At 38.3% G+C, this 24,522-nt stretch overlaps 1 protein-coding gene across 2 annotated transcripts in view; it reads left to right on the top strand.

The window, feature by feature from the left end:
- The window catches only part of CTNNA2 (catenin alpha 2), a 512,527-nt gene that overhangs the window by 135,194 nt on the left and 352,811 nt on the right, over positions 1–24,522 (top strand). For both annotated transcript variants that reach the window (XM_051617316.1, XM_051617315.1), the window contains exons 6-7: positions 1,267–1,533; positions 15,284–15,487. In XM_051617316.1, the coding sequence (XP_051473276.1) occupies positions 1,267–1,533; positions 15,284–15,487 (471 nt within the window). The remainder of the gene's footprint in view (positions 1–1,266; positions 1,534–15,283; positions 15,488–24,522) is intronic.

The following is a 24,522-nucleotide window of genomic DNA, read 5'->3' as shown; positions in this document are numbered from 1 at the left end:
CCATTTACTTCAGTGTCACTATTGTATTTCTTAATGAAATATAACATTTTCAGAGTTATACTGGAATTAAATACATTTAAATTATGAAATCCAGTCACTGTATTCTGTATGTTCAGACACTTCCCTTGTGGAAGTATAATTATAAATGTGGGGAAAAGAGAAAAAGCTAATGAAGATGTATGTCTCTTAAAGTCTTGTTGGAGGAGTGGAAAGATAGCAGAAAATCTTAGCATAGGCCTTTTAAAATTTTCTTCTCAAGGGTCATTTTTATAATGCCAGTGAAGTGTTCCATATCATTGCAGAAAATCTTGACAGCATTAAAAGGCACTGCTTAGATGTTCATAGGTTTTCTTTGAATCTCTTCTGTGTTGTAGCCTGATAAAGCTTTTAGGAACATAATTATCTCTGAAAACTTTTATCTGTCAGTCACATGTGGTTGAAATTGGTCAGTGGACAAACCCTCTAAATCCAGAATATCGGGTTGCTTTTTTAATTTTTTTGCCACAGATTCTATGTATAAATGAACTGTTCAGCTCACTAAACTTATTTGTTCATAGTTCTAAAACAGAAGCAACTAGGGCTACCTTATCTAATGTTCAAAGGACTTTAATGGACAGGGTGATATATCCTGTAAATAAATAAATGGTTTAGTTACATAGTAATAATCCAGTGTCATCTGATTTTGGTAACATATTGCACAGTATCTGATGCTTATTTTCAGGGGACCAAAAGAAAGTAGATGTCACTGAAGCAAATACCTAATGATATGAGTAATAGATCAAAATGGGAAGGGAAGGCTAAAAATAATGAGTGGTATATTAATTAGGTCTTTAAGGACTAAAAACATATTCATCAATATGCTATTTTAATTTAGATTTATTTTTTTAAAGGGCTATGTTATGATGATTTTATACAGCACATAGGTGTAGTGCTTAGAAAAAAATATGGCTCTTACTGGAACAGGATTGTTGCACTCCCATTGCCCATATGGAATCAGCAGGCTGAATCCAGTCAATTAGGAAGAGTAATTTTGAATGGTTTATATAAATTCTCTGCAGGTCTTTGAATAAGAACTGTAGTTACAGGGAAGGAATGGACTTTTTTGGGCAAGAGGGGCATTCCTTGCTGTCATTTTTGGTAGATTCTGTCATTGACGCTGTCTCTGCAAAATCATTGCATGATGTTGACACTTAAGCTGGGTAGGCAATACAATCTAACAGGAAAACTTTCATTTACATCTGTAAAAATGGTGTGTTTTTTTTGTAGGAACTGAAGGATCCTCACTGCAGGGATGAGATGGCTGCAGCTCGAGGTGCTCTGAAGAAGAATGCCACCATGCTGTACACTGCATCCCAGGCGTTTCTCCGTCACCCTGACGTTGCAGCCACGAGGGCCAACAGAGACTATGTCTTCAAGCAAGTACAAGAAGCAATTGCTGGTATCTCCAATGCTGCCCAGGCCACCTCACCCACTGATGAGAACAAGGGGCACACTGGCATAGGAGAGCTGGCAGCTGCATTAAATGAATTCGATGTAAGTATCAGAAGTGTATGAAAAATGGAATGTTTCTCCATGCAATCTACAGTGCTTTTGACTAAGTGGTCATTGATCAGGACTGAAATTTCCCCTTTCATTCAGGTCCCTTCCCTCAGACTGCAGAAAAGTCCAGACATTGATTTGTATTACTTTTAATGAGGAATAGATGGTGTCTGCTAATGGACTTGAATGATGAGGAGTTATTTGTGCTCATATGCAGTGGGTATTACAGAGAGAAAGAAGTCCTCCTGTGCCCTAGTGTCCTTGAAAAATTTTGCTGCTTAATTCTAAATAATGCAAAGTTTGATTAATCTGGCAATTTAGTTCTGTGACCAAGATCTGTGGTTGATTGAGTGGTAACATCATGTTTGTCTGTCAAGTCAGGAAGTCAAGACAATAAATATGGTGGAGGAGCTGAGCAACCTGGAAACATTAACATTCAACTAGATTCATGAGTTAGGTTAATCAAAGATATGGAAAAAACATCTTTCAAACACAGCTGATACCAGTCTCTCCAGCTGCAGGCAAAGTGCTGCAGCCTCTAATCCAGCAATAGGTACAGTTTTGCTTAAGTAACTTTCTTAACAGCTGTCTAAGTCTTATATCTTGTTATACATATATTTCCTTGCCAGTCCCATTTAATGATTTTTCAGTATCACACATGTAAGGGCTGTTCTTTAGAAAGTGGAAAAATAGCTTAATGTCAGACAGTGTCTGAAAATATCTTCCTCTTTCATTCTGATTTCAGGCAAGTGTTAAAATTATTATTATTAGGGTCTGGTGTCCTTTTCACTTTGATTAATACACAAGGTTGCAATACAAGCATCTGTCACACACCAGCAGGAGCTTCTCAGTCCTGCTGTATTTAGGGCTGACAGTAGAGGTGTAGTGCAGGTTGTTCATCTCATGTCGTGTTGGACTGGGCTTGTCTTCTGCATCTGTGGTTTACTGTCATTGAGTCTGCTTTGGAGACCCTAGTAGAAAGGCTGGATATTATGATAGGATCAAGGGAAGCTTCAGGATAGAGGAAAATGCTGAAGAAAAGGCAGAGAATGAGTATACAAATAATAGCAAAATGGAATGTGGTTAGAGGTGGAGACATGACAGCAGAAAATGTGTGGATAGGTGTAGGAAGAGACAACCAAAGAGGGTAAAACCATTCAGAACTGCAGTTGAACATGAAACAGTACTACCTGCAATGGCTCTATGAATTTTTAAAAAATATCTGTATCTCTAGATCTATAGTTTTTTCTTGTAAAATTATTGTGGTTCAAGATTTAAGGAATTCCACATGGTTTTCAGGACCTTCTCAGCTCACAGGTCTTATCTTATTGATAGGATCCTGTGAATAATACCTGTTTGGTCTTTTTTTACTCTGGCTTTTGTGGGGGAATTTGCACGTTGTGGACAGCAGAGGTTTGACAAACAGGAACAAAACATGTGACTTCTCAGTCCCAATCTGATGATGCTGCTGCTCTGGAAAAGGGTGCAGTTCAATGCAAAGAGAGTTGTTGTGCTTAGTTGTCCTGCTTTGGGTGACATTAGTGAAAGTAAATTTAGAGAAGGCTATGTGAGACATCTGATATTGTCCCCTGCCTCTTTGTGAGAATATTTGTTCATCGTTTTCCTCCTCAGGTAAAGTCTGTTCCTATTTATGTGAAGTTGCAGGCATCCATAGGATTGTGTTCTGTTCACAGTGACATGTAGAAAACCAGCCTGGCTTTTTTGAGAATCTTCTCTTTCCAATTAAAAAAAAAAACAACAAAAAACTAGATGAAAACATAATGAGGATGCAAAGATTGAAACTATTGTTTTGTCAGCTTTCTAACCATATTTTCTGTTTTGCCTCACTGCTTAGCTGTTTGGTGAGATTTATTCACACCTCGTTTTGCAGCAGAGACAATATTCCTTCACTCCAGGGAAAGCCAAAATTTATAAGTGGTGGGATGATTGGGAATTTACTCTTATGTTTTACAAGCAAGAAAGCAAGAAGAATTACTAGACTAGTGAAACTATGTCATGGGTAAAAATATGGTGGAAAAGTAAGTTAGATTTTTGTGCTGGCACTGTATTATTCAGCAGGGGAAAGGAAGTTTATATTTTCTACTGAACATAATGTTACTGTATATTTATTTTACAGTATGAGTCACCTTGATTGAGATCAATTTGTATTTGGTGTGAGTGCATACTAAGCCTTATATTATATGACAAGACAATTCTTCTTGATTAAAAATAGGTTTGCAGGTTTTTCTATAATAATAATTCACACCTCTCAGGCTTCATTATTTCAAATTTCAGGATCAGCATTCTGTGCCTTCCTGCTTCAAATGCAGTGTAAATCATCTGAATGCTTTATCAGTCAAAATATCATCACGTGTAATATGAGTAATTATTCTACCTATTTTAAGCACTTTGACTATGGTAGTTAAATAGGTTTCGTGCTGATTGCCAGACTCTACACAATGGTGACTTGTGGTATAAAGTCACCTGTGAGTTATTAGCAGCACCATTTTGGAAAGAGTTATCATTTATTGATTGTTAAAGAGAATCTAGGTAGAAATGAAGAGAGTTCAGTAATCTGTTTCTTATCAGATTTTCTACTTTGAAGTACTGTTTGAAGTTGATTGATTACAAAAATACATGTTTAATGCCTTGGGTTTTGTCCTTTAACTGTAATGCTCCTGCTTTAATTTCAGATCAATTAATTCCAGATATTCATGGGCTTATTACTAAAACTTGGCATATATTTTATTCTCATTAAATATTTCTGAGTTCTTACTGCAACTAAAGATGCAACTTTTACCTCTTCTCATGACATTTCCCCAAGTTTACTCAGGGAAGTTTGTTAAGAACTTATGGTGTATTCTGGAATTATTCTGTTTTCACTCAGGCAATGGTAGGTTTGTTCTGGGAAGGTCTCAGCCATTCTGATTGTCAAGGGACTGCTGAGTTGTCATGTGTTGAGTGTTGTGGGACTGATTCATCTGGTGCCCTCCGGGTAAAAGTATATGTGGGATGTGGATATAAAAATATATGTATATGTGGGTATGAAGTGATAGGATCAGTAGATGGAGAATCTCTGCCTCAGCCAGGGCTGCAATAGATAGGTGGGGGACATGTTCTGCATGATGGAATGGAGAGGGGGCAGTGACAGGCAGAAATAGTCTGTATTGGGCACTGGGGGTCTCTGAGGAGTAGGAGAGTGCCTCCTTTCAGAGGGTGGACTGAGACTGTGATTTCTTAGTTTCTAGAAATGTAGCTGTGTGGGTGGGGTGTGCTGACAAAACTTGCAAAGTGCTAATCACTGTGGAATTTCAAATTCTAGGGGTTTCAAACAGAGCGCCCTAAAACTCTTAATGTTTTAAACAATTAAAAGTATTTTGTGTTAGCTTTTGATATGAAAAATGAGGTAATCATTCTTGTACTTTACTACAAGGATAGGTGTAGCAGTTTTGTAAATATAAAAATATTTACAATGCATGCAGTACAGACCCATAAAAAGGAGCATCTCTGTGTTTGGAGCAAGGCTGGGATTGTCTAAAATACATTGTGAGTCAGAAAGAGCTCACCAGAACTGATGAACCTCCTGAGTTGACTTTCTGCTTTTGTTTTGTATTTGTATGTATATAACACATTGGCAAGTTCTGTGTCTATCAATAGGATACAAAGATACTGTATTTGTTAAAATGTATATATGTATAAATGCCTTTGCTTTTCAAGACATGTAAATCCAAACGGACAAACCCTGTATTTGATGTTATTTTGATACTACAGTGATTTATTCTTTCTGTGTATCATGTCTTTACTGTCCTTCTTCAAAATTGCGTGGAATCTTGAATGAATATGAAAATAATTTGGTGTATGAAGGAACTGATCTGGTTGAGAACTGAAAGAGGTGGTTAAATGCGTTTTTGGTACATGAGGTATTTTTATACTTGCTATAGATCCAGAGGTACTGAAAATATTCTGATTCTTGTTATGAGAAGGATTTGAACAGAAAAATTCCAGGCAGAGTAACTCAAGCTCTAATAATTTCTCAAATAATGCAAGTCTATAATTTGGGAGATTAATATTTTTTATGAGAAAAAAAGTGTCTGATGACACTGGTCATTGTCCTCCAGGCTTTAAAATTAATGTCATGCTTAATAAATGGACTATCATTGCATATTTCTCAAAGATATTAATAAACCTTTGGCAATATTTTGCCAGGCTAGTGAATTCAGAGCTCCCTCTATGGAATGAAAGATCTGACAGGTGTGTAATGAAAAAGAGCCCAGAGAAACTGAAAAGGCAAAAGACTTGGGTACAACAATAACAAAGGATGCTTTTTTGTAATAAAATCAGGAGCAGTCAAACTATGACATAAAGGTAATGGAGAGAAGAGATGCTGTATCATTAAGTGACTACCTTTAAAATGTTGCTTTTTGGGTAAATAACTGTCTAAAATGTTCAGCCTGAGAATGGATTTTGCAGAATATTTATGGGACCTCAGTTTACTTGGAAATATGTTCTTCACACAAGTGGTTTGTGATGCTGGGGACAAAAGGACAAGGTGTGATCTTCAGAATAAGAGGTTTTCTTTCATTATCAAAATAATAAGAAACAATAGCAAAAATATTACTACAGGTCCCACGTGGCAATTTGAAGGCAGAGTTGTTGAGCTGTGGTGTCTGTGGAATGGTTATTTCTGCATAGCAGCAGTTATATATTGAATTGAAATAGAGACACCCACGTGAATGTGCACTGGAGAAAGTGTGATGCAGATTAAGATAACCTCATATATGACTTTGAATGACATACAGGGCTTCTTCCTTGTGGAGTTGAATTGGCTTTTAAACCAGAATGGTGTCGAGTCCATCATTTCACCTGTGAAGCAGCAGGATGCATCACCATGCTTCAAAAGCTCCTACCCAGTAATGAGGTCCTTTGGCACTTCATGCATTCCTCAGATCTCCCCTGAGTGGGGAAAAATCACAGACTGGTCGTCCCTCACATGTGAAGAAAATACTGAACAACAGCACTAAAAACTTACCTATTTGCAAGCAGATGAGTTTGAGGATGCTGAACTTGTCAAGGGACAAATAAGCAGAGTACACTTTCAGGGTCCAAATGTTGCTAAGGGGCTGAACAAACTTTTTATTCTGTGTCTTTGCTGCACTTCCCTGCCCACTACGACCCCTTCTGTGCTAGTTTTTGGTTTGGTTTGTTTTTTTCCCTCAGAATTTCCATGCAGAACAGGAGTGGTTTAGCAGCAAAAAACTCAAACTGAGATTAGATTGAGGGGAGATTCAGACTAGATATAAGGAGGAAATTGTTTGCAGTGAGGATGGTGAAATCCTGGCCCAGGCTGCCCAGAGAGGTGGGAGATGCCCCAACCCTGGAAACATTTCAGGTCAGGTTGGATGGGGCTCTGAGCAATTTGATCTAGTTGAAGATGTCCCTGCTCACTGCAGGGGGGGTGGACTGGATGGCCATTAAAGGTCCCTTCCAACCCAAACCATGCCATGTATCTATGATTCTAAATTCTTTCAATCACCTGTTTCAGAAATTCCTTCTACTTTTACTCTCACTGCTTGGCTTTATGACCTATTATGACAATATTTTATCTGTGCTTGTGTATGTGTGGGAGTGTATTGTAAAAATGTCAGCTCCAGACTTCAAGGGGCAGCACAGAAAATGTCAGGATTTTGGAATCAATTAACAGCAAAATTTGACCTCTGCAAAAAAAAGTACCCTTCCTTACTAGCAGCTAGGAGCGTGTTAAGCAATGAGAACGGTGCTGCTGATCTGTATTTTCTGTGTACGAGCACCATCTAGTGGGTTTCTTGATTTATTTTATTTTCCATTGAAATGCTCCTGTGTAGTAAATTAGAACTGTAAAAAGATTTAGCAATCAAAAATACTGTGTGCAAGTTTAACCATACCACATTGCTACCACTTGTTTTGATGGTAGAAAACGTAGGATGGCAACACACCAGGTGCTCTAAGTGTTGTCCTGTTGAATACATTTAACCTGCTGTACTTGGACAGTAACCAGTTTATTTGCAAAGGAGTTTTTGTAGTCAACCCTCACCCAGACACATTTCTTAGACACAGCAGAAACACACAAAGAAAATTCTCCTTAAAAAAACCTAATTGATATTACTATAGAGAAATGTTTTCTGCAGCAATACCATTATTCTATTATTATTCCATGTATTACACATTGTTTATTTCATTGTTAATAATAAGTAGGAATATTTGGACTGTTAGATTAAAATTATATTAAAATTTTGTCAGGTTCCATGTAGTAGCTCAAAAATCTAACTTAGTGGAATTTCCCAATTAGACTGCACTTGGGGTTATTTGGAATAACTTTAGTCAGCACCTCTGAGATGCTTATGTGACTCATGTATGTGATAAGTGAACAGCACCAATATTGCAGGGAAGCAATATTTCCATTTACATTTAGAGAAGGGAGTCAGGAGAGGATGGCTCAGGGCTCCCCAGGGCATTGCACTGTCACACTCTTCATATTTCTTCAAATTACAACTGTGTGACAGGTCCTGAAATGCAGCATCATGACAGATAGAAACATTTGATTTATCACTGAAGAGGAACTAAAAATAGCATTGTGAGCACTTTGGGGGATGCTGACATCCATAGGGAACCCAACCCTGTGAGCACACTGCCTTTGTTTTCACATAGTGCAGGCACTTGGGACAAAGAAATAAAATCAATACTCTTATTTATACAGTCTTGAATCCCAGATTGTTCTGAAAAACTCTGTATCTCGATATATTATGTGCTCCTTTTTACACCAAAACAAATTTTCAGAATGCCTGGTGGCTGTGACATTGTTTATCTAAGGTATCTATCCATTTGAGTTTTTAATGGCATTTGTCACTGAGATTTTGTTGCCTCTCTTGACATGCTTTCATTTTACAGTGGCATTTGCCTTAAAAAAAAAATGTATTTTCTTTGTGCTAAATCACTGAGGACCACGTTAGGACATGGTCCCAGCCCTGAAGGTTTTACATGCTAAATAGATGAATTAATAGCTTTTCATATTACTTTCACAACTGCATTATTTTTCCCTCAAATATGCCTTTCCTGTCTTTAAGAATCTGAAAAATCAATTCAACTTGCCTCCCACAGCCCTGTAGAAGAGAATGAAGGGTCTGTTAGTTTTTTGCCTGGGGTTTTGTGTGTGTGTGTGGTTTTTCAACTGTTGCTTTTTAAAGTGTTCCTTTTCTTGTTAGTTGGTTAAGAGAGAACAACCTGATATTGGACTTCTTTTATATGATTTGATAGTTGCTTTTAAAATGCACTGCTACTCCATTAGAGGAGGAAATATCTTTTGTTTAAATGATGGCTTTGTGTGTTTTAAAGAACAGAGCACAGTACATTGTTTAAAGGGACCAATAACGGCCATTGTTACTTTGTCATCCTTTTACACAGTAGAAGCACAAGGAAATATTGAATTCCTTCTTGTTCTCTCAATCAGTGGCTGAATGGGAGGTAACTGAGTGGGAATTCTAGGAAGTATCTGTAATGAAGGTAGGAATCTGACCTTCCCTGTTACACACGTAACAAACAACTGTATAAACAGGAAAATTGTGTCGCTATTTTTGTTGGTAGGTTTTGTTGTTCGTTTGTTTTTTCCAAAAATAGTTATTTAAGTTTTTTCCTCTCTGAATTTTCATCACAACTGAGAGCAGAGCTATAATTTCAGAATCTCTGTGTTACCAGCTCTAAGGTGGTTAGACTAGTAGTGGTTTCATTAAAGCTTTTTTCCCAGCTTGTCAAAACGCTGAGCACTATCAAAGTGTTTATGTTGATTTAGGAATGAATTTGGATACATTTAATGTTGGCTGATTTTCAGCTTTTTCAGAACTGGAACTTCTTCCCTCCAAATCATCAACATTACTTGTGTTTTTAAAAAGTAAAGCAAGCTGTGGTTCCCAATAAGCTGCTGAAATTTCCTTCATGGAATCATGGAATTGTCAGAGTTGGAAGGGACCTCTAGACATCATCTAGCTCAACCCCCCTGCTAAAGCAGGATCCCCTAGAGCACATTACCCAGGGCTGCATCCAGGGGGGTCTTGAATATCTCCAGAGAAGGAGACTCCACACCCTCCCTGGGCAGCCTGTCCCAGGACTCTGCCACCTTCACAGTAAAGAAGATACCCTCATATTTCCATGGTGCTTCCCGTGTTCCAGCTTGTACCCATTGTCCCTCATCCTGTCACTGGGAACTACTGAGCAGAGTCTCCATCCTCCCTGCACCCACCTTGAGATACTTTTAGGCATTGATAAGGTCTCCCCTCAGCCTTCTCTTCTCCAGGCTGAACAGTCCCAATAATCTCAGCCTTTCCTCATCAGGGAGATGCTCCAATACCCCAGTCATTTTGGTGTCTTCCACTGGACTCTCTCCAGTAGTTCTCTGACTCTCTTGAACTGGGGAGCCCAGAACTGGTCCCAGTTCTCCAGCTGTGGCCTCACCAAGGCAGAGGAGAGGGGGAGAATGACCTCCCTCAACCTGCTGGCCCAGGATTATGCACCCCAGGGTTCCATTGGCCCTCATGAACAGTAAAGCAATGTACATAAGGTTTTGCAACAACACCTGCTTAATTTGGAAAACGCAGATAATGATGAAGAAATCACAGGTTTTTTTGAGTTGTAAAATTATTTTTAAAGATTAATTTAATTTAATGTTTTGGTTTGCTTTATATTTCTAATTAAAACTGATTTTTTAACATTTTTAAAAAATATATTCATATCCAGATAAACTTCACCAAGTTTCAATGCATGTAGGGAGGATATTTGGCTATTTTCAATATTTTTAATTGAAGCGTGAATAATTTATGTGATATTTTAGATTTTGGAAGTGCTGCCCTATAGTGTTAGTGTTTGTGATAGTTTCTTCCTGTTTAAGCAAGATAAAGATGACTTACAGCACTAATGACAGCACTAATTAGATGAGGTCTATTTTCTGAAAGTTTTTGTTCTTTATGAAAACATTGCAGCTACTCTAGAAACACACCTTTACATAATTAAAAAAAAGGAAATAGTTCACTACAACATGCTTGAAGAAGATATTAGCCCAAATTTAACAGTTTTCAAATAAGTCTGCAATCATATTTAAATTCATTTTCTTGGCTTTTGTTTCAGCAACTGAAGCCAAAAATGCTGTATGTTCATAGCAAAGATACAATTTACACTCATCTGTCTACAGTTGTAAAGAGGCTTGAAACACTTCATTATAAGGCCTGAATTATGGTGTTAGTCATTCAGTTCTGGCTCTAACACCTAAAGTGTTCTGTGATTCTGAATGTTCATTAAGAGAATATCCCAAACTACTATTTAACTGAATTCTTAAGCATAAAAATTCATTACGAACAAAAATTTTTTGTGGGGTATGAATGAAAAATTACTGAGTGCAATTCAGTGGCTTTTGTTCTCTCTATTTAGAAAAGAAATACACTAATGTGTTCCTTTTCTGTGTTTTACAGTGGCTTAAATTAGTTATATGCTCTCAATGATACACACTTTTATTTAAAAGTGACACATGTAATGAGTACAGAACTTGCTAAATATATTCATGGAGTATGAGATAATGCTTATGAAAATAGTGAGTTGGGTTGCAGTGATCAGAGGTGCTGGAGATACTTGATTTGCAGATTGTCCATCCTCAAAACTCCAAAAGGATGGAAGTACTTCAGAAATACAATCTTGGTAGGTCCTTGGGTTTGATAGAAGGCTTTGGATTGCAGTGTCTTCAAAAGCCTCTAAGAAGAAAAATGTGATTTCTGACTTGCTGAGGGGTGTAAGATCTGCTGTGTGAAATTTTCTGTGTAGGTGGAGACCCTTACACCTATGGCTGTAAGGAAGAGGAGAGGTGAGACATCTATAGAAGAACAGATTATGTTGCCTTAACTGAAACAGGAAAACTGCCATATTTCTGTGCATCTAATACCCTGCTGTTTTGATCGAGTTTATGGACTGAGAAAAGAGGTTTGCTACAAGTAGAACATTTGTGGGCTATTGGTAATCTTCTACTCTCTAGTAAAGTGTACTTTCTGTCTTTGTTCAGGACCATTTTAGTGGTTATTGTAAAACAACAAAAAAACCCACCCCAAAACCAGCACTATAACCAATAACACTGTCATTTATTTAAAAAGCAAGCAAACAACAACAACAAACAAAGCACACAAAAACCAAAACCTCCCACAAAAAACACCAGACTTGACTAAGGAAACACTGAAAATAACCTGAAATATGCACTTAATTATTTTTTTAACTTTTTGCTTATGACATAATTTGCTAAGACACTTAATTTGATGCAAGCAGGGCCACAAAAATTATCAGAGAGCTGCAGCACCTCTCCTACAAAGACAGGCTGAGAGAGTTGGGGTTGTTCAGCCTGGAGAGGAGAAGGCTCTGGCAGGACCTCATGGTGACCTTCCAGTACCTGAAGGGCTATAGAAAAGCTCAGGAGGGACTTTTGACAAGAGTGTGTAGAGACAGAATGAGGGGTAATGGCCTTAAACTAGAGCAGGGTAGATTCAAATTGGATATCAGGAAGAATCTGTTTCCAATGAGGGTGCTGAAGCACTGGAACAGGTTGCCCAGAGATGTGGTGGAGGCCCCATCCCTGGAGACATTCAAGGTCAGGCTCAACCAGGCTCTGAGCAACCTGATCTAGGACCTTCAAATGTCCCTTCCAACCCCCCACATTCTATGATTCCATAATTCTGTGAATTAAATATGCTGTTGTGAAGATGAATTTATAGTTGATTTCTGAAAATCCCAATGCTTATGAACGTAAGTGTGGTGGTGGACTCTGGTCCATCGAGTATGATCGTTGTACTGAAAAGCACAGCTGCCTCTGCACAGGCCTAACTCTCACTGAAGTCATTTCTAGTTTAGATGCTTGTAAAACTGCTCTGCTTACTGCTGTGAAACACAGACCCTAGAGGATACATGTGAAACGTTATTTCACATTCTGGGTAGTGCTGCATTTCTTTCTGCTGAATCAGCAGTTCCTGGAGCAGGAACAATACATGATCTAGTAAAAAAATATTCTATTTTTCTTTTTTATTAAATAATCTTTCTGCCTTTCCTGACCTCCTTGTGTTCGTCACTGTTTAACTGCTGCCCTTTCCCTTAAGTTACAGATTTTTCAGTTCTTAATCCTCTTTATCTGTAGAGTAATGAGAGTCATGGGTTTTCTGTGTGGAGTTAATTGGAAGCTTTCATGAGAAACAAGCAAATATTTTGCAAAAGCCTCATCACTCTGAATTAAACAAAATTTATTCACTTGGGACCAGAATTTAGCCTAGAATAGGTTATTTCAGCACATTCTGATTTGTACTAAGCTGGTACAGTCTTCAATGTTAGAGGCAGATGGACCTTCTATATCATGTCCCTAAATCCCAATTTACATTTTAGTACATATAGGTGTATTTTTTCAAATTGCCTGTGCCATTTGGCTTGTGCTTGTTAATTGCTTGTGGGTGTTTAAGGAAACAGACTAATCATAAAGTTATCAAATTGTTGTGAAAATTAAAATAGCTCATTAACAAACACCCAATGTGCTTTAAAATGATGTGATTATTAGAAAACTGAATGCTTGTAACTTTTTCAGATCTGCTTCTTCTATTCCTGTTTCCTGATTTATTTTCTTTTAGAGCTCAAATAAGAAGTGCATGGCTTACTGAGCACTTTTAGACAATATGCAATTACAAAACTTCTTTGCATGATTGCATCAAAAGGTTACTGAATTACACAGTGTTGATAATGTGCCTGTAAGTGGGAACAGGAGATTATTTCTTTTGTCTTTGTTACCTTGAACTACAAAGGGCAAAAAGTAAATCAGAATATAATCTAGTGGTGACTCAGAATTCAGAGTGTTACATGAAGTTCTGCATTAATAGAGGTAGAATCTATGTGGTTTAGCACTATTTGATGTTTGGTTTGATACATAAAGTGCACAATTGTTTAGCAGTGATCATAATTTAAGAATTTAAATGTCTTTAAGAGAAAACAAGTCTTTGAAAATAAATTCATTTTTTTTTTCTAGTGAGGTCAGTGTATTTTGGTAACCAGTAGACTATTGGACAAATTAAAGACATTTTTAGGCTGTCATCCTGCAGTGCTCTCGTTTGAGTTCAGTAATCCAGGACTTTTTCCTGGTAGGAAAACAAACAAACAAAAAGATTGCAAAAGCCTTTAGAAAAAGGCTTTTAAAAGATGGGCTAAAGAATGGGATTCAGATATTTCACATTTTTATCTAAGGGTATTTATGTGATAATGGAGGTTTTTGCAGTGTTAGTGACAATTCCCTCATTTGTTTTTCATTCAATACTGGGGTTATCTAGTAGCATTTGAGCAGTTTAGTCTGCTAATAAAAATAATCAAAATTAAGGAATTAGTTAATTCAGAGAATATTCTGTTTTCTCTTCACTCATAAGGAACTTGCATAATTACAACAATTTGAATATTTGCACCTTCATATTAATTTCCTGAGTATCCAAGAAATTCTTAGAAGATTCAGAAAAGTGTAATAATTTACTTCAAGATGAAATATATACATATAATATAGAGAGATATTGCCTGCATAGTACAGTACTTTGTGTTGATTTGTTCTACACCGTGTGCTTTCCACCTACTTACTTGAACCAGTTGTGTTGCTCTTGACAATAGTATTTTTATAACTCTAGGTTGGGAATTATTTGTATATAGAATGACAGACTGGTTTGGGTTGGAAGGGACCTTCAAGATCATCCAGGTCCAACCTTTCTGCCATGGACAGGGACACCTCCCACCAGACCAGGTTGCTCCAAGCCTCATCCAGCCTGCCCTTCAACACTGCCAGGGAGGGAGCATCTACAACCTCCCTGGGCAATGTTTACCCTGGGCAATTTTATTGATATATTGGGATTGCAGGGCTGTAAGATATTGTCACGATTTGACTCAGGTCTGACAACAAGGCTCTCTATCCCCTCCCCCTCCCACCCAGGTAAGGAAAGAGAGAGAGAAAAAGAGAGAGACTTGGCTGGATTGAAAACTAAACTACACAGCTTGAATTAAACACTAATGATATAAGAAAATATATATAATTATAGACAAATAAGTTTAGGTATGTGCAAAAGCCTCTCGCCTCCCTCCACCCCCAGCAACTCCCACAGCATCTCCTGAGCTGGGAACAGTCCCAAAGAATTCCGGAGCTGTTGCTGGAGAAAGCAGAGAGTGATGAGGGTCAGGAGAGCTGGAGCCTGGGGGTTGATGGTGCTGGATGGACGGAGTCCTCCCCGGACGCCGGCCATGGATGGGAGAGAAGGGCAGAAGAAGCAGGAAGGAAGTTGTCTTCTGTGATCTCTGACCTTCCTCTGAGCTTACATAGATATATGGGATGGAATATCTCTGGCCAGTTTTGCTGTCTAACTCAGCCTCGTACGGGGGGTAATAGATCTCCCCATAGGGTCTGTTAGTTAGAAGACACTGGTGCTAGTTAAAAGAAAGCTTACTGAATGAAAACAAACAAACAAACAACAACAACAAAAAAAAACAGTAAAAGGAAAATTGGCTTCATCCTGGCTCAAACCAAGGGAGATATTTATGTAATTTTTCAGGATTTTTGTAGACAATCTATTGCTATGAAAGCCTAAGAACCCTGTGAGGTGCCTGAGAAAAAAAAGATGTCTAAGGAATCCTGAGGACCCATGCACGCTCCTGATTTTCCCGCTCATGTTTTGTTTTTTAGAACAAGATCATTTTGGACCCCATGACTTTCAGTGAGGCCCGCTTCAGACCATCTCTGGAGGAGAGGCTGGAGAGCATAATCAGTGGAGCAGCACTGATGGCAGACTCTTCCTGCACGAGGGACGACCGTCGGGAGCGGATCGTAGCCGAGTGCAACGCGGTGCGACAGGCCCTGCAGGACCTGCTCAGCGAGTACATGAACAATGTAAGTGCTGCTCTTTTATCACTGGCTTCTTTTATAAGTAGGTGATTAAACCTCTCTGAGGTTGGGACTTTAACATTGAACAAAAATAGTAATGCGTCTGTATAGCAGGACCAGAGGTAATGCTGTTTGAATTATTTAACTTTTTAATACAATGCCAATGTTTGACAGGAGTTTGGTACAATCAGAAGCTCATGGGGATGGTTTTTTAACTTCAAAGGAACTCCGTGCTCCCCAAAACTTTAGGGTTAAGGTTTCTTCTTATGTAATAAATAGCCAACAAGTTTTCCTTTTGAGGTAAAAAAAAAAAATTAAGACTAATGACAAGTGACAGACATGAATGGCCTTAGAAATATTTTCTTAACAGAAGTAAGTAGAGTTAATTTTCAATGTGATTTCCACTGTGTGATGGTGGTCGTAGTATTTGTTTATTATGGTGTCACCTGTAGATACTCATGTGAGGTTGGCTGTTTGCTGCGTGGGTGAAATTACTCAAGTTCTCTTGCTGCTGGAGCTGTTAAATATTTGGTTGCCATGAAAGTAATGAGTTTAGCCCTAGTGCTGTTCACATAAAGACATGCATCTGCAGTGTTTTAAATGCAGCTGTGTAGGTTTCAAGAGGTGTCAGATTGTTAAAGATGGTGCTAGCCTGCCGTGCATAACCTTTGTTCTGTGTAACTGGTCCCAGAAAACTCTCGTGTTTTATACAGATTATTACTGCATCCTTTGCAGGATGTGTGAAAAAGTCCTAAGTAACAGCAACAACCTGTTTTAAAATGGAAATGTTTGCAGACAGGTATCAATCTGAGCATCCTATTGTTAGCTGTTACTTGTCTGTCATTGCTACCAGACTATAAGGTGATACATTTTGATCCTGTTTTGCTAGAATCTTGACAATAACATTGAAGAGACTGTTCAAGGATGAACCTTTGCCATTGTTACTTTCCTTGGTACTGTTACAGTTGGTAGAGTGATACAATGATATCAATATAGCAAACTTCAGTCCTTCCGTAATTTTATTGTACAGTTCAAAATTAAGTATGGTGTTTTTCTAGTTATTATTCCATGTTATAGAGTCAGCTCAAGAAAATAGCTGTTCTGACAGTGCAGAATTTAAAAGCATGTATTACTTGGTTTTTTTTGGTTTTTTTTATGAAGTGATAGTTGAGAGGTTCTTATACTGTGAATGAGAGCAAATTCTATATGGTTGTGTTATGGGGTTGAAATTAGAGAGAGAGCATTAAATAAGAGGTGATAAGGCTGTGGTGGAAGAGGACTTGCTGGATTGCTTCCTACAGAATCTTGCTTTATAGAACTATTACTGTTAGGTGTAAATTTTAAAGGTCTTTCAAAATAACTTTGAGAACTAATGGATTGTGGCTTCTTATTTTATTGTGGTGTCTCTTTTTAAGTACACAGGTTTTGATAAAGATGCAATTTGCCCTTGGACTAGAAACATTCGTCTTTTATTTCTGGCCATGCTTACAGAAGAAGGAGAGATTTTTAAATGTCTGTAGGCATTTATGAACACCCTGAGGGTGGCTAATATAGTTCCTTCATTTTTACTTAAACACATATTGGTGTGAGCATCTGTTTTTATGGATAATGCAATATGTTTTTTTTAAATTGTCTTCCTCCTTTTTTCCTTTTTTCCTTTTATTTTTTTTTTTTTTACAGCTATTAACAACTGTAAGCAGTGTGAGAACTGAATATGCACTTGAGTTACATAAAGTCAAGTGCTTCCAATTTAAACACATGTGGGATGGTAGGATTTGAGAAGGATACTGCATTAAATGTTGTCTTCCAAGCTGATCTTAGCAGATACCAGGCATGGGATTCAGTTTACAGATTAAGACACTAAATGTAGATTTCTGTCCAGAGCTGCAGGCAGGCAACCCAGGGGTCTTCATTCAGTTATTTAAAGAAGGATGTGCCATTTTCAACTACCCATTCAATCCCCATTAACCAGGGTGGGAGATGAGCTACCTACCTCGTAGGCAGCTCCTGTTTGGAATCATCTATCCAGAGACTGAATTTCACTCGTTTGTCTAACCTGGCAGAATTTGCTTTAGTATTTCAACTTTTGCTTGAAACTGGGGATAGTCATTTTGGGGATTCACAATAATCCTAAGCGTGTTCATTATGACAATCAAAAGATTTCACTTGGACAATATATTAAAACTTGGAAGAGTTTCAGAAGGGCACAGACCAAACATGACACAGCTCCAAGTCTAAGCAAGAGGTGGGTAGGCTTTCAGAGCATGTCAGCTTTGAGATGATTTGACAGAGATTGACATCTTTAACATCTTCTGCCCCCTCAAACCAATGCAGTCCTGCTCGTGTTTTAAAGCTTGAGAAATTAATTGGACATTAACGTTTTGGTTTTGTTGCTGTTTGATGATATCTGGAAAATGACAGGTCATTTTTTGATGATTGTTGATCAAATGTGCATACTGCTTTTGGTGCTTGCCATGAGCTACAAAGAACATAAACAAAATTAAATATTTTGTGGTCATATTTAAAGGATACAGACAGTGAAGAGCAGGGTGCTGGCAATGTGCTGGACAGTCAATATTAGTTCAAACCTCCTCTGGCTTAAAATTGTTACTTCCAAGTTATCTACTTCTATGCCTTGGGTTCAGAGGGGTGGGGTTTTTTTGGTTTCTTTTTTGTACAGAAGAACATTTCTACTTTTTGATTGTTAAGTAGATTCTATATTCCCTTTTATCCGTTGTATTTTTACACTGCAAGGTCCCATACAAATTGATTTGTGGTTTATGTTCTGAGTTATATTAAATTTTCATAGAAACTAAGTAAAATATTGAGTGCAGAGGAACATGCACAGAATGGAGATGGTGTTCTTGAAGCTTCACTGATCCTTTGCTTTTGCACCAGTGGATGGTGTTGCAGGCATGAACTGGAAACTGGAAGGATTCCAGGCAGCTGTATGAAATACAAGGTTGAGTATGTGAGGATTCAGGTTTTCTAGCATCTCAAATGATGAATGCTGATGGCAAGGCAAGGAGAAAAAAGGGTTTTTCCAGGTTTTGTATGCAAGAAAAGGAAATAGCTTCCAACTGAGCAATGTAGGAACTTCTGCCTTTTAAGTAGTATGAGGTATATAAGCATTCCTCCTCCACCTGCAGAACATTCCCCTGTGCCCACCTCTTTCTTAGAAGGAAAGTTTCCAATCCAGAGGCATGACCCCTGTGGGGCTTTTAAGCACATCCATCGTGTCTCCAGGTCTATTCCCTCCACCTGTGATCTGTTCTGTCACTTGTTGCTTTACCAGACTTGAGTGCATCAATATGCTCTGCTACACATCCAGGAAAATATAACACACATATCAGTGTTGTTTCCCCATTTGTCTGCCCAGTTTTTATGGATCCATCCCAGACTAACAGGTAGATAATGATGTTCTTACAATCATTTCTGTGTTGGGGGTGAAATCTCTCTGTGCATTATTCAATGTTTTTCTGAAGTGAGTTGAAGCTGTTTGGCAATTCAGCAAACTGGGTGGACAGGTGTCACAGATAAACTTACCATTTGGTGAGGGGGACACAAGTCTGGTGAAACAAAACTTCAAGATGCACAATGATGTGAGTTAAAGAAAGCTGCACATACCCACTTTAAAAATGTTTGCAATCAAATTAAAACATTAATAGTAATTCTGTAAAGAGGAGGGAAGGGCAGATGAGTAAAAAGAAGGCTGGTTTTGCAGTTGGATTATTTTCTGTTATAAAGGTGCTAGGAAGAGTGACAGAAGTTTATTTAGAGAACTGTGAAAAGACATGGTTGGAGAGGTGCATTTTAGGTCCTCCTTCCTTCTCTTCAAATAAATGTTGAGTTGTTCCATTTCCTATGAGTCAAATAAGATTTTATTTTTTTTTTTCCAAGCTGTTTTCACAAGCATTCAGATGTTCTGGTCCCAATTCAGAGGCTGTTTAAGCAATTATTATTGTGAGAGGCTTTTGAATTATTATTGCTGCAGGAAAATTAGTCCCTAGGACCTTTACCACTTCTCTGAATAATTATACATTTGTACAGTATATTGCATTGACTGGAGTCTCACAGTGCATAATCCCTGTGCAAGAAGTTCTATGGAGAAGAGATATAAACTGTTTCATTATTATTTGTGTATGTAGTAATATGTATTATTTTCATTTGTCTTCTTGGTAACTGTCAAAATATTTTCCCAGTATGGGATCTATTATTTCTATGCTGAACTCAGCTGAACTTGAAAATCTTTTATTTCTGGCAAGCAGAGGCAGGAAGAATCTCACTGTGCTGTGTCATATGACTTTTTTTCCTACCTCTCACAGAAAAATGGAAAGGTTTGTTGTTGTTGTTTTCAGGTTCTTATGTATGTGAGGTAAATCCCATCGTTTATTTCAAAGTAAAATGACACCTCTAGACTTCTGTCCTACAGAGAACTAAAGGCAGCTCCACAGAAGCTCTTAATACAATTGTTTTTCATTTGTCTAAATGAACAAATTATTTAACGGGTGGTTAGTTCTGATTGTGCTCTAGTTTCCTGCTCGTTTACTCTCCTGGATCCTTGAGGATTTGCATTGCAGGCTGTCAGGGAGTAAAGATCCTAGAAAGTTTCAGCTCTTAAACTCAGACTCCTGGGTTAGAAGTACACTGCCAAACTCCTGCCACCCAGTGCTGGGCACCCTTTTTAGCAACCATCAAGGTGCTGCTGTGTTGATGTCTGGGTACGATAAGAAAGGAAGAAAATTATAAATTTAGAAAAATATGCTTAGAAAAAGGATCCTTTGAATTCCCTCTGATGTCATGGGTTTCTGTGCCAAGCAGAGACAGACTGAATTTAGGGTGGCTGGGGTGTATCAAAGAGAAATTTGGAAAGCAGTTGACAAGTGAGTAGGCCTGACTGTTAAAGACCACTGTAATCACTTGAATACTGGCTTGGCATTAATTCAAGTCTGTATTTGAAAAGGCTTTTCCTATCTGGTTCAAATTCTTTTCAGCCCGGGCTCCTGCTCCCAGGCACTGCCAACATCTCAGAAGAGCTTGGGGTTTGTTTGTATTGTAATTGGGTTTTGGGACAGAGAATATTTCTAGGTCTCCAAGTGGCATAAACAGTCATTTATCAAGGCCTTGTATTACTACTGAGGATTTAACACAGACACAAGAACCAGACTTTTTTTTTAATTGCTATTTTACTGGCATTACTATAGGAAAAATGTTGCTTAGTGTTTGCTCTTTATAATCTTGTTCTCTGAAGTTACTACCCATTTCTGATGTCTTTTCACTATAACCAAGATACTATAGTCTCCAATTCCTACTTTCTACAGAGAAGAAAAATCCTGTCTTGAAAATGCAAGATATAAGAACAACTGAGAACACACAAGTCTACAAGAAGTTTTTCTTCACAAATGCATGAGTAAAAAATGTGAATTACTCTAAGTAAAATTGGAGTGCTGCAGTGTACAGAAATGAAATGTCCTTAAAGGACAGCTGAAGTTATTGTGCTTGATTGGAGAACAAAAAACATGATAGCAAACGAAAATCTATAAACTCTCAGCTACCATATTTAACAGCTCCATCTAAATCCATATTTAAGTGAAAAGTAGCAATTCTTTTGTACATTTCAGTTCTGATCCTGACTTGCAGAAGGTTAATCTGGGTGACTGTGAGCAGTAAATTAGAGTTATGAGACAGAGAAATGTCTGTAGCTGTCCTGAGATAAGTAATCAGGGATGACTGACAAAAGATTGACTGCTGGGTCCTCAGGATCAGCTGATTTAGGCATGACTGGCTCAGCAGGACAATTTTCCCATCTGTGCTGTTGTTGAGTTCCTACTTTTCTAAATAATTGTTGGAAGACGATGGCTTGTTTAAAGCTCCCTACTCTATTTCAAGCTGTAGATAAGCTATTTTACTCTTCAGTTTCCTCTTTTAGAGGCTACATAAGCAATTTTGTCTTTCCTCACTTGGAAGAAACGAGTAGAAAGGCAGTAGTTATTATTGGAGGAACAGGATGTGTTCCCACATGGGCAAATACTTGATGTTGTGTTACAGCACTGCCTCTCAGTCCCTGTAGGTTTAGTGAAATTCATATGTCCCCTCCTGAATGCCTCAACTTCTCATAACTGTACATAAATCACTGCCTAAATATGCTACCTCCAGTGCAACTTGAGCCACCTTTTAAGGAACCTTCTGAGTCTTTTATTACAAAAAAAAAAAAGGGCATTGTGGGGGATGCCCAATATTTTTTTATAATAGTTTTACAGAAACTCTGCACCACTTACAATCACATAAGTGAGTTTTGATTTATTTGATCATTCCTGTATTTTCTAGTTTTCCAGGTCCCTGTTCAGTGTTTGTTTTGCTTTTCCTGGCAGATCCAGAGAACCACATTGATGTTTTCCACCAGAAACAAACAGAAAAGTCCTGTGAGAATGTGAGACTTTATGGCTTGGAAATGACATATGTGCTAACAATTTATCTTGACATTAGGTTGTGGTGGTTGGAAATTTATACAGCCCTGTGGTGCTTTATCTGTTTGGGCCAGTAGATTTTTGAATTTCCAAAATTAATATTTTGGGGAAGAAATGCTTTTTCTGTACAGCAGTGCTGACAGCTTTTCCCTGGTGGTGTCACTGGAGAACATTTTATAGGTGCCTCATTTAACCTCTTTGTCTTTAAAGACAGAACACTATGTGTCATGAGAAAAGCTTTGTGTTTCTTGTTAAGATGTAAATAAATCACATGAGGTTTTTGGAAGGCTGAATTGCTATATTAGGCTGAGTGATGTTTCTGACAAGATATTTGCCTCCAACTTAGATTGGAAATTTTCTAGACTACCAGTAAATCCAACCAAGTGCTTGCATGTGAGGGCTTGTTTTCTCACTTTTCTTTCATGTCTCCATATAGTTAAAGAAGCCCAGTGTTTGACCTGAAAGGTTGGGAAAAAAAAGGTCTAAATTAGGTTACATTCCAGTGCCTCTTTCTTATTACCACTTTATTGTTATTTCGTTATTATAAAAACTGCACTTTTAAGGCTCTGTTTAAATCTAGGCATGCTGATTATTCAAACCCATGCATTTTGTATTTGCATAACTGAGGAATGAAGGTGAACTGGGGTTGCAAACACTGCAGCAGGCTAATGCATGTAGACTTTTCCAATGCTTTTCCTGTCCAGACTTCTCTGTAGGTGGTGGGTCATGAAGGTAACTGGCTTTCTAACTTAGCTCTCCAATTCACCTTAGATGAAGGGTGTGGGGGTGGCAGGTATTTTATTTCTTTTATATGGATAAAATACTCTATAGACCTTGGCGTCTCAGAATAGTTTCTGAGTCTAATTTTACAAAGCAAAGCATCTTGTGTAGATCTGATATGAGGGGGCTCCTTCTTACTTCCATTTCTCTCCTATCTATTCCACCTAATTTTCTTGTTGGTATTACTTCAGATACAGTAATTGAGACTGTTGCCTAAACCTAAACCTAGACCTAAACCTAAACCTAAACCTAAACCACTACTGGTTCTCAGTAGTTGATAATTTAGAATAATAGAATCACGGAAAGGTGAAGGCTGGAAGGGACCTTAAAAATCACCAGGTTCCAACTCAGCTATGAGCAGGGACACCTCCCACCAGACCAGGCTGCACCAGCCTCACCCAATCTGCCCTTGAACACTTCCAGGGAGGGGGCATCCACAGCTTCCCTGGGCAACCTGTTCCAGCACCTTCCTACCCTCATGGTAAAGAATTTCTTCCTGATGTCTGACCTAAATCTCCCGTCTTTCAGTTTAAAATCATCACCCCTTGTCCTGTCACTGCCCTCTCTGGTGAAAAGCCCCTCCCCAGCTTTTCTGGAGCCCCTTCAGGTGCTGGAAGGTGCTTTAAGGTCTCCCTGGCACCTTCTCTTCTCCAGGCTGAACAGCCCCAACTCTCCCAGTCTGTCTTCATAGCAGAGCTGCTCCAGCCTTCTGAGCATCTTGATGCCCCTTCTCTGGACCCTCTCCAACAGCTTCATGTCTCTCCTGTGCTGAGGGCCCCAGAGCTGTACACAGTATTCCAGGTGGGGTCTCACCAGAGCAGAGTAGAGGGGCAGAATCCCCTCCCTGGCCCTGCTGGCCACACTTCTTTTGATGCAGCCCAGGACACAATTGGCTCTCTGGGCTCCAGCACACACTGGAGGCTCATGTCCAGCTTCTCATCAACTACCACCCCCAAGTCCTTCTCCTCAGGTCGACTCTCTAGACATTTTTTTTTAGTATTTTTTTTCAGAATTTTCTGTCTTCTGTATCCTACAACTACTTTTCTTATTGGAAGTAGTAGAGAAGCCAAGCAGAAAGCAAGCCAGGGAACAGTATGGTTTTTCAGCAGCTGTATACTCTGTCCACAGGAATCGAGCTTTAAAAAGTCTTTTATCTTTTCTTAAAGGTCTTTTCTAGTCTAAGTTACTCTACGATTCTGTATTGTGCAGAATTCTAAAATACCTCTTCTAAATCAGGTAATATTACAGGAATATATTGCCCAAGAATAATGTCATCTGTGTCACTAGATGTTTTCAAAGAGCAGGTAGGAGGAATCATAGAAGTTCATCTCATACCATTTTGGAGAAGCAGGTTAAATATAAGTGACAAAAGCTCTATCTGTATTTTATTTTTTTTACTTATTTCAAATCTAAGTTGCACACACACAGAGCTGGTTCAAGAGAAAGAACTGTTGACCTTTTCAAAGGTATTCTCACTCTTTTGTTTGTTCTCTGAAAAACCCTCCAAGAGCATTTTTTTGGGCTTGTTTCTGACCAACAACACAAACTGCTTTCCTATAAAATGTGATACTAATTTCCTGCATGCCATAGTTAGGTGTAACTGATTTATTAAGTGTACCCCAAGTTCATCAATATTTTGCCTCTAGAAAACTTCCTTTTTTTGACAAATACATTTATTGTTCCTCCTTGTTCTACCTCATGTATATGTCTGCATACAGAATGTCTCGCCGTATTTCTGATACCTTATCAGAGCATGTGCTCATTTTAAACTCAGTGGATTCAGGTAATTACTTT

This window comes from Apus apus, chromosome 4 (assembly GCF_020740795.1).
Source record: "Apus apus isolate bApuApu2 chromosome 4, bApuApu2.pri.cur, whole genome shotgun sequence".
Taxonomy (NCBI): Eukaryota; Metazoa; Chordata; class Aves; order Apodiformes; family Apodidae; genus Apus; species Apus apus.
Note: the sequence above shows the minus strand (reverse complement) of the source record. Positions and strands in the feature narration are given on the sequence as shown.